At 38.5% G+C, this 11,300-nt stretch overlaps 1 protein-coding gene across 1 annotated transcript; it reads right to left on the bottom strand.

The window, feature by feature from the left end:
- Window positions 1-1,123: 1,123 nt before the first annotated feature.
- Window positions 1,124-10,654, bottom strand: TMEM249 (transmembrane protein 249). Its single transcript, XM_003760538.2, has 6 exons — window positions 10,539-10,654; window positions 9,992-10,139; window positions 9,685-9,779; window positions 4,040-4,235; window positions 3,235-3,320; window positions 1,124-1,487 (listed from the first exon to the last, which is right to left on the bottom strand). The coding sequence occupies exons 1-6, from the start codon at window positions 10,560-10,562 to the stop codon at window positions 1,311-1,313; spliced, it is 726 nt and encodes a 241-aa protein (XP_003760586.1). The 5' UTR covers window positions 10,563-10,654; the 3' UTR covers window positions 1,124-1,310.
- Window positions 10,655-11,300: the final 646 nt, after the last annotated feature.

Raw genomic sequence — 11,300 nt, 5'->3', positions numbered from 1 at the left:
CACGTCTATAAAGGGCACCTTTTGTGACTATGAGAAATGCCTAATGTGAATTCTTCCCACTTTGAACTGCTCTCTCACTACCTGGTATTTCATGTTGTTGTCCCTTGTTTTTGAAAAGGACCATGACATCAGGGAGATGATGCTGTGAGCTGCAAGTGAACTGGATTTAAGAGAGGGAGGGCTTTGCCAGGTCACCCCTTCAGAGCCATCTGGGTCCAATGGCCAGATATAAATCAGGACCACTGGAGATGGCCCTGGATGCAGTGGGAGACCTTGGCCTTCTTAAGCTAAGTTTTCAACAGGCCTCAGTTTGATATTTTATATAAATACTTTATGTACCTGCTTTTTCTTCACAATGACATCACTAGGTCATTGGTAGCATAGCAATGTAGTGTCAAAGATATAAGTTGTCCCTCTATATGGTCTAGTCATTTGTGCTCTCTATTGTGAGCCTTTCTGCATATTATGTAATTATAAATTTATATATAATTCATATATATTCACATATATTCACTCTTCTTATGAATGGTATATATAGAAAACTTGAGAGAAAATGCTTTATTTTAATTTTTATCATTCTGTTTCATTAAATTCTGCCTGGTTAGCCAAAGTAAACAAATTTGCAAACACTATGGTTGGGCTATGAATTTTTGAGCACTTAGTACCTAATATAGATTTTTAAAAATCTATATATTTCTCCTCATTAGAGAAGTACCCCAGGTACTATACAAATATGCCAGTTGCTCTTTTTAATTTGAGTGTAAAACTTTATAGATGTAGTTTTTCAATGAATGTTTGCTAAATCTGTTTGTTCAATTGATAGACCCTCCTCTGCTTGGAGGAGGGTCAAGTCTGGACCTGGTTCTAACTTGCTAAAAGAGCTGTCCCCTGAGGAGGCAGAAGAAGTACTGGTCTTCAATTCAAGAGAACTAAATTTGAATCCTGGCTGACATTTATGATGAATTCTACTTTACTTGACTTTTCTGGACCTCAGTTTCCTCATCTATAAGATTGAACTTTATAATTTTTGTACTACCTGCCTATTGTTGAAAACTCTCTTAAAAAAATAGGACATCATGTGAATATGAGTTATTAAATGATAAAGAAGACCACTGAGGGGACTGGAAGGAAGTAGCTTTATTGAGAGGGAGATTGAGCAGTGCTGGACTTCATTTGCTCATCATCCAGGGATTGTGACTGTAGGTGGGAAAGAGACATGGAAGAGAAAGACCTAGATATTTGGATGGGTTGTTGGGGAAGGAAGAATTAGAATTAGATTCTCAAAATCTATGCTAATTGATCTGAGGCCATTACACTTCCTGATAATTGTGAGGTGTATAAGTAGACCTGCGACGGGGAACAATTCCAGGGCTGTATCCAGATCCCAATGGCCAGTGGCGGACAACATGGCGATAGGACACAGCTATACAATCAAAGTAGTTGATGTTCAGTTTACGGGCAATATGGCGACCCAGGAATTCCAATTGCTGTAGAGGCAAAGAAAGGAATATGATAGAGAGGAGATAGGTCTTATCTGAAGGGAGCAGAGGCTCAGAAAAAATATAGAATTTGGTCTCTCAGAGCCTAGGTTTGAGGGAAAAAAGGCTTTTGCCTTGATTTACTATGTAACCTTGGAAAAGCCCTTTTGTTTTCTCCTCTGGGTATATATTTTCTCATGTATAAAACAGGGATGGTGACGGTTTGTAATCCCACATCTCAAGAAATTTTAGCCCTCCATGCATTGTAAAAGGCACAGTGTAAGCTAAGAAAGTCAGGAAATGGAAGAATTTTTATCCAAAAAATCTAGACCCACCCCTCTTCAGGAATGGCTAGTGGTCATAGGCTGGGCAGAGTGGCTACCTGCAAGAGGGCTGTTGGGAAGCCCTGATGGCTCACATTCCCAGGAAAAACTCACAGTCCCCAATTCTTATAGAAACTAAGGCCAGTTTTCTCTTTTCAGGAAGCTGAACATATTTTGTGTGTGTGTGTGTGTGTGTGTGTGTGTGTGTGTATGTGTGTGTATACATACATACATATATATATATACATATATATATATATACATATATATATATATATATGCCTGTGTGTTAGACATGTCATTGTTTGTAACATGGACACTATCTCTTCCTGTCATTTTTATCTCTGTCTAACCCAAATTATTACAACAGTCTTTTAACTAATCCGCCTGTCTCAAGTGTATCCCACAAAATAATACAAAAGAAAATTTCCTTAAACACAGATTTCACTATTTGATTCTTTAACTCAGTCAAGCCTAGGGATTTCCTATTACTTCTGGAATAAGATATAAATTTTCCTGTTTAACTTTCAAAGCCCTATAAAACCCAGCCAACTAATTTTTCCAGCTTTATTGGACATCACTCTTCTTCCTGCATTCTAGGAAATAGCCCAATTTCTTTCTTCCTGCTTTTCACACAAACACTTATAATAATAATAATAAACATGTCATTTAATACCATAATATTAATAACAATTTATATGTTTGTAATAAAAATATCTATAGCACTTTAAGATTTGCAAAGAGCTTTACAAATATTTTAATCTCACACAATCCTGGGAAGTAGGTGCTAATAATATCCCCATTTTATATAAGAGGATATTGAAAAAAATACTCTTTATCTTCCATCTTTAGACCTTTGCATTGATCATCCTGTATACCTGGAATGATTTCTCTGCTTATCTCCACTTCATAGAGACACTATCTTCCTTTAAAATGACATTTTCTGAAGTCATTCCTGAATCCAAACTGTTAGAACCACTCCCCATCAAACTACTTTGTAATTATTTGTATTTATTAGCTTTATATTTATGATATATATGTATATACTTCATTTCAAGTAGTGGTTATTTCATTGTTTATATTTGTATCCCTAGCAACTAGCACAGTTCCTGCCATATAATAGGTGCTTAGTAATTGATTGACTACTGATGGATTGATTGAATGACTGATTAGATCATAAATGATTCCCATTTTAAAAAATCAAGTCTTTGCAATGTGGATTATCTGATGTAATGAAAATGGTTAGTGATGTGAATGGTCAGTGGGTCAGTCGGAGAACCATAGATAAAAAGGATTGAGAAGTGGGGAGTGAACATCATTGGAAAACAGAAAAGAGATTGATCAGCAGGTGAGGGAAGAAATCGGAGGAAAGTCAGGGGATTAGGGGAAGTCAGTAAAGCTTGAGAGATGAGTCTGGGAAGTGAAGTCCTTACCTCATAGCGTTCTGACAGCTTCACCAGAACCAGCGGTTCCAGTTTGTGACCACAGAGGACTAACTGGAAGAAGCACCTACCGTAGGCTACAACAAGAAGAGAACACTTCGGAACTGCTCTCACAGCTAGGGACTATCCCCCTTCCTACTTCCCCCACTCAGAAATAAAAGGGGACCTGAGACTTTCCCCCTGTCTTGAGTCCATCCAAATCCCTGTCCCCTAGTTGTCAATATCTTACTTCACACTGTCCTAAGTTTTCTGGTTCTTTCATTTTTCACATCCCTGTCCCCATCTCCCTGGCTTTCAGCCCAGGACCCTCTGATCTCTGGAACCTATCTCAGTTCTTTGTCATGTTCTCAGACCCCTGAGCTCATCATGATGCTCCTGATCTTATTAACAGCACCAGCCTTCCCCAGAATCCTGTCCCTGTTCCTAATTGTCTCCATTCCCAGCTTCAGTGCATGGTGTCCCACTTTCCGATTTTAACCTGAGCCCGTTTTCTCTTTTTCCAGCTCCCTAACTGTTCTCAATTTCTCCAGTCTGGCTTCCCAAACCCTCTATTTAACTCTTGGAATGCCATCCTGAGCTCTTTCTCTGACCTTGTTCTCATAATTCTGCCTTGAACTTGTCTCCATCCCCGGGTCTCTCCAGATTCTTGTGTCATAGCAGTTTCCCATCCCTCACTCATTAACCCTATCTCATCCCCATCCCAAACTTACTGTTCCTAGACTCCTATCTCTGCCCCCAAGTAGCCCGATCCCATTCCCCCTCCGCAGATTCCTTGCTTCCCAGCCGTGTCAAATACCATCAGATCGGAGGGCGAGGCGGATGTAGATGCGATGCAGGGGTCCTTGACAGACAGTGCGACCATGGATGGAGAAGTGGTACATCCCCCGACTGTGGTTCAAGACCAGGCGGCGCTTCGGCAGCGATGAGATTGTAAGCCACAGACCAATGCCAACTCCATAGGCAGGGAAACCCCACGTCTCCTGATTCTGTAGCTGTAGCCCCAACGGGAGTTATAGAGAAACCATCAATATACCAGAAAGGGAGAGGGGACAGAAATGGAAGGAGGTGTACTATGCCGTACTTGTCCGTGTCTTCCCATGGATTCTCCCACAAAAAACCCACCAATGTGCTGAAGTCTTCCCTTGAGGTGTTTTAGTATTCCACAGGAGCCAATAAAGCTCTTGGTTTATGTATCAGTTATCTTCTATTCTGGATAGGTGACTAACTTACCACCTTTTCCAACTCTTCATTTACTGGTTTGATACCTTTTCTGCCACTTCTTTATCCCCTTTAATTTTTTTTAAAAGAATTTTTTTATAGTTTCCCCTCCCCCCAAATACATGCAAAGATAGTTTTCAACATATTTTTTATTATTATTATTTTTTTTTTTGCTGAGGCAGTTGGGGTTAAGTGACTTGCCCAGGGTCACACAGTTAGGAAGTGTTAAGTGTCTAAGGCTAGATTTGAATTCAGGTCCTCCTGACTTCAGAGCTGGTGCTTTATCCTCTGCATCACCTAGCTGCTTCTTCAACATATACTTTTGCAAAACTTTGTGTTCTTAATTTTTCCTCCTTCCTCCTCCTCACCCCCTCCTATAGACAGCAAGCATTCCAATATTAGTTATACATGTTATGTCACTTCTTGTAAGTAAATTATTTGCTGTGGCTTGATTAGTCCCATTGGGCATCTATTGCCTTTTAGACCATCCATAATTTTGATTCTTCTAAGATTGTGGTGTTTTAACTTTTATAATGATGTTGTTTTAAAAAATATAGAGTTTTTGTGCATAGCCTTTGACCTGGGTCAGTGTCTCTACTAGGTCTGTATTCCAAAAAGATCATAAAAAAGGGAAAAGTACTTGTATGTGCAAAAATGTTTGTGGTACCCCTTTTTGTAGTAGAAAGGAACTGGAAACTGAATGGATGCCTATCAGTTGGGGAATGGCTCAATAAGTTATGGTATTATTGTTCTGTAAGAAACAGCAGGATTGTTTTGGAGAAGCCTGGAGAGACCTACAAGAACTAATGCTAAGTGGAGTGAGTGGAACAAAGAAAATATTGTACAACAACAAGATTACACAATGATGAACTGTGATGGACTTGGCTCTTTTCTACAATGAGGTATTTCAGGCCAGTTCCAAGAGATTTGTGATAGAAAGAGCTGTCTGCATCCACAAAGAGGAATATGGAGACTGAATATGGATCACAGCATAGTGTTTTCATTTTTTTGTTATTGTTTGCTTAGTTTTTTCTTTCTCTTTTTTTTTTGATCTGATTTTTCTTGTGCAGCATAAATGTGGAAATATGTATAGAAGAATTGCACGTGTTTAACCTATATTGGATTACGTGCTGTCTAGAGGAGGGGGTTGGGGAAAAGGAGGGAGAAAAATTTGGAACACAAGGTTTTGCAAGGGTGAATGTTGAAAACTATCTTTGCATGTATTTTGAAAATAAAAAACCCTATTATTAAAAAATATGGAATTTTATGTCAGAGAAGAACCTGGGATCATTAGATATGGGCCTTCTCAAACTCAATCCAGCCCACTCTCTTCTATTCAACTCTAAGTTCAGTAACTTGTCTATCAAAAATTCTTGTTCAATAAGTCTACACTAATAGTTTAACTCATGTATTAGCCATTCAACTGCATGTTCCAGGCAAAATGATAGGCATTTCTTATCCATTCGTTTTTCATAAGGATTGTTATACCAGTCCCCTTTGAGTGGTTCTGGTTATGTCCTTAAGGAAGCTCTGAAATGTTCAGGATGGGATAGGGAGGAGGGTCTAATGTTTTCAACACATCATTCATAAACAGGAGCATCTGGAAGTTCTTATCGTTTATAGATGATGTATACTATGACAGTTATAAGCCATTTTGAGTTGTGTCTCCTTGTTTTATGAATCATCTGATATCAATAAACATCATTAAACAAATCCAGGGTTTCACAGGAGGAGGAAAGTTGGCTTTGGAGTCTGGGACCAGTTAGATGCTTATTGTTTCAGTGATTTTTGCCAGACTATCCTAGGCCTAAGTGTTTTCACTTATAAAATGGGACTTATTGGATGGCTTCTAGGGTTCATTTCAGCTCTAAAGAGACGATCCTCTCATCTATAAGGGAATCTGATTTGGAAATTACATTCGCAGCACATCAGTAATGAATCATTTGCAATCCAGACATAGCTAATTATGTGTGTGCATATGTTTTCCATGTCTAGCATCTTATGATTTTCTTCTTGAAGAAAATATTCTTGGTTATACGACTTCTTTATGTCTTTTTTAGTTCATTGATAACAAGAATGTCAGCCCTGATGTGGTTCAGAATCTCCAGCAGCCCATTGATCTAATGATAACTGAACGAAGATCATTTAGAGCACCAATAATTAAATTTAATCCTAATAAATGGTTTAAAATCTATCATTCTTAACTTACTCTTCCCCCTTTCAAGCACTCTGCTATCATTACTGTGAAAAGGGAAGGGGTCCATCTAGGACCAGGGAACACTTGGTATTTTTCTTTGGTACATGGATTTTTGGGAACAAAGAATCACTCATCTATTGGCCAAATTGCTGGTAACTCATCACTGTACTTGACTATCCTGGATCTCTAAAAAACTATGCATTCATTTACTAGGTCTATGTTTGGGATATCAATATACTTGTCAATACATAACAAGTTAGAAATGCCCTTTGCAGCCATGACCTTTAAGAACATAAGGTCATCTCCACACCAGGATTAGGCCTCAGAGTAGGAGGAAAATTACAGACATTATTGTCAATAAAAACAAAGCAGTAACTAAAAAGACATCAGCAGCTACTGGTCCACATGACTACTTTCTCAGTTTTATAAAAATTCTGTAAAATGCCACATATATCAAGGGTAACTTTGATAAAAATATAAGAAAGGAACAATTGGGCTTTTTAAAGAACATTTTTCCTGGCTGATTGCATCTTGGATCAAAAACTAATTTTGTTGTATTATTTATAGCTTTCAAAAATGTATTTAATTCAGTACTTCTCCTCCAACTAAATATTTCACCCATATATATGGTCAGACAAGATTCTTTGATGGACACAGCTACTGAGATAACTTTAATGACTGTCTGCATGCCCTCATCAATTGAGGCGTAAAATAGATATACTGGCTAGGATGACTAGGTGGCACAGTGAGTAGAGCTATAAGCTTGGAATCAGGAATATCTGAGTTAAAATACGGCCTCAGACACTTTCTAACTGTGTGATTCTAGGCAAGTCATTTAACTCCTGTTTGCCTCAGTTTTTTTTAACCTGTAAAATGGAGAAGAAGAAAATGGTAAACCATTCTTTTATCTTTGCCAAGAAAACCCACAGACAACATCCATTGGGTCCCTAAGACTTGGACACAATTGAATGACTGAACTACAACAACAAATGCTGGCTACAGGAAAGTGTTTGACAGTGTCGTGGAGAATGTCTTATGTGGGAATTCCCTAGTCTTCCAGATGATACAGCCAGTGTTTCAGTGAATAGAGCATTGGGCCTGGAGTAAAAAAAAAAAAAACCTGAATTTAAATCTCACCTCCCAGGGAACTGGAAACTGAGTGGATGTCCATCAGCTGGAGAATGGCTGTTATATATGAATGTTATAGAATATTATTGTTCTGTAAGAAACAATCAGCAGGATGATTTCAGAGAGACTTGGAGAGACTTACATGAACTGATGCTGAGTGAAGTGAGAAGAACCAAGAGAACATTGTACAGAGCAACAAGATTATGTGATGATCAACTGTGATGGATGTGGCTCTTTTCAACAATAAGGTGATCTGGGCCAGTTCCAATGATCTTGTGATAGAGAGAACCATCTACATCCAGAAAGATGACTGTCTGGACTGAATGTAAAACTCAACATAGTTTTTTCACCTTTTTGTTGTTGTTTGTTTGCTTTTTGTTTTCTTTCTCTTTTTTTATCTATTTTTCTTGTGCAGCATGATAAATGTGGAAATATGTATAGAAGAATTGTACATGTTTAACATATATTGGATTACTTAGTGTCTAGGGGAAGGAGTGGGAGGAAGAGAGGGAAAAAATTTGGAACACAAGGTTTTGCAAGGGTGAATGTTGAAAACAATCTTCTCATATATTTTGAAAATAAAAAGCTCTTATTAAATAAATAAATCCAACTTCAGATACTTCCTAGCTAAGTGATCTCTGATCAAGTCATTTAATCTCTGATTGCCTGACAAAATGGATCTATTGGATCACCTGGACAAGGAAATGGCAAACCACTTCAGTATCTTTGCCAAGAAAACTCCAAATAAAATTTTGAAGGATCTCATGTGGGACTGAAATGACTGAACAACATCATCTTCTAGATATTCTTATTTATGGATGATATTGTGTCAAGAACCGCCCCCTCCCATTATAAACATGGCCACTCTATTTGTCTAATAATCCACAAAAGAAAAAAAAAAAAACCAAGCGGATGAAGAATACTTATTGCAGGGGGCAGCTAGGTGTCACAGTGGATAGAGCACCAGCCCTGGAGTCAGAAGGATCTGAATTCAAATTTGACCTCAGACACTTAACACGTCTTAGCTGTGTGACCCTGTGTGACACTTAACCCTAATTGCCTCGGGGGAAAAGAATGCTTATTGCTTGTATGATATAGCTATAAATGGGAAACTCACTGAGTTCATCTATCAGTAAACAAATCTTGAACAAGCATGGTAGATGAATAGTGAGTTGGATACAGAATCAAATAGCAAGAAGTGAACAAGTTGAGTTGATCCATGACACAAAAACTCATCTAAGTGCCTCAGTGAATAAAGTGCTGGGTCTGGAGTCAGAAGGACTCCTCTTCCCAAGTTCAAATCAAGCCTCAGCTTAATATACATACAGACACAGCTGTATGTCCCTGTGCAAATCACTTATCCTATCTGCCTCAACTTCCTTATCTGTAAAATGGAAACAATAATAGCAGCTAATTCCTAGGCCTGTTGTGAGGATTAAATGAGGCCACATTTGTAAAGTGCTTTGCAAATCTTGAGGCTAGCTAATTATTATCATCTTCTTAACACATTAATTATCTTCTGGTGATCCTATATGTTAATGAACAAATTAATATCATGATCTTGGATAAATCACAATTGGATGTGATACAAAGCAGCACAGAGAGAATTAAAATACATGGCACATCTCAGGAAGCAATAACATATTGCCAAAGATGACTTGACTTGATGGCAAGAAGTAGATTAAAGCATACTGATCCAGAAAATGCAGAATTGGAAAAGGAGGGAGGCTGGTCATGGATTCAGAATGAGAGGTATTAGATACACAGCCTGAAGGTTTTATGGGGAACAGATGGGAGGAGATGGATGAGAATGTGGGAAGAATATGAGGGAGAAGTCAAAAAAAGATATAGAGACTAAATAGGAAGGAAATAGATGGGGAAGACATGGGGATTCATACCTTCCGGAAAATCCCAAGACTCATGAGTACAATGCAGATCAAAAAAAGCAGAAGACCCTTCCACAAGGTGTCCTGGTAGTACTCTAGCACATATACTGTGGGAATATTAAATAGTGTTAGATCAGAGTTTTTTTTTTTTTTTTGCCTTTTCCCTCCTCCGGTATTATGAATACTTCTGTCCCCTCTTGTCATTTGGACCCTTCCCAATGTCTCCTCTTTTTCCCAGGCTTTTGTGTTCCAATATCCAATATAGCTCCATTTTTTCCTCACTCTTCCCTCTCCCCACTGCTCCAGTACCCTGCTTCACCATTAGCCTGCTGCCGAAAAAACGGATAAAAAGGATTTTTCTTGAGCTTCTTGGCAAGATGACGCTCGGTGCTGAAGTAGCCAATGTCCCATAACTCAAAGCCATGGCCCACATTGCCAGTACCAGGGATACTGATGATCTTGGGGGGCTGAAAGAAGAAGGCAGGTTATGAGGAGGAGACAGTCAGGGCGTTATTGGAAAAAACCAGAAGAGGTAGGAAAGGACTAGCTCTGATTAACAGAGGAGAGATATAGTAAAGGGTAAGGTGAAGACATGGAGAGAGGATAGAGGGTATGGAAAGAGTCAGACTTACAAAGTAAAGATAGGGATAAAGAAAAGAGCAGGGTTTCAAGGGGAGGAAGGGATGGAGCAGAGAAAATGGGCCCTACAGGTATGATGGACACTTAAAAAGAAGATAGGGTCACAAGGAAAACTTGTAATAATAGGGTGGATGGGATGGAAGAGAGCAGGACCATTAAGAAAGGACTGGGCTAGAGTAGACAGAAGAAACTAGTCTCTCTCAAGTCTAGAATATCTCTGGACCTACCTGAAAGAAGGGGCTACTATTCATGATCACAGGTGTGGGGTAGATAGAACAGCTAGAAAAGCAATCGGGCAGACCCCGGGGCTGGGCAAAATCAAATGGAGGACATATGTTCTAGAAGGGCCAGTTAGATTCTAAATTGTCTGGGACTTCTAGAACCACCAGACCTTGTTCCTCAGTGTAGATTAGGACAGCTTTTCTTCCTCTTATTCACAGAATGACAGAGATATTGGTAGCTACCTAATCCAAATGACACCTGAACAAAAATTCTCTCTAAAATATGCCTTTTGAGTATCATTCAGGGTTTACATAAAGGCAGAATACACTACGTACCAGAAGCAGTACTATGGTATAGCTCTAGTTATTAGGAATATTTCCTTATTTTGAGCCCATCTGTAATGTCTACCTATTATTTCTAGTTCTGTGGGGTCAAGTTTAAAAAAAAAAAAAGTCTAATCCTTCTTCCTAATGACAAACTTTCAAATACTGGAAGATGTTTTTTTCCTGCATCTCTCTATCATCCTCTAGTAATACATCTTTTCCTGTCAGTAAACAGCCATCTCAAATTTTTAAAGAAAGAGTTAATTTCATTTATTGTGATATTCTTCCAACACAACCTATCCCTCACTACCTTCACATAGCTTTTCTAAAAATGAAAATTTCAATAAGCATTTATTTTTTCTTTTCTTCCCTCCCCCCCCAAAAAAAACCAAAACCAAAAACATAAACAAAACCTTTGTAACTAATATGTACAGTGTCAAAAAA

This window comes from Sarcophilus harrisii, chromosome 1, assembly GCF_902635505.1.
Source record: "Sarcophilus harrisii chromosome 1, mSarHar1.11, whole genome shotgun sequence".
Lineage (NCBI taxonomy): Eukaryota > Metazoa > Chordata > Mammalia > Dasyuromorphia > Dasyuridae > Sarcophilus > Sarcophilus harrisii.
This window is presented reverse-complemented; position numbering and strand designations above follow the sequence as displayed.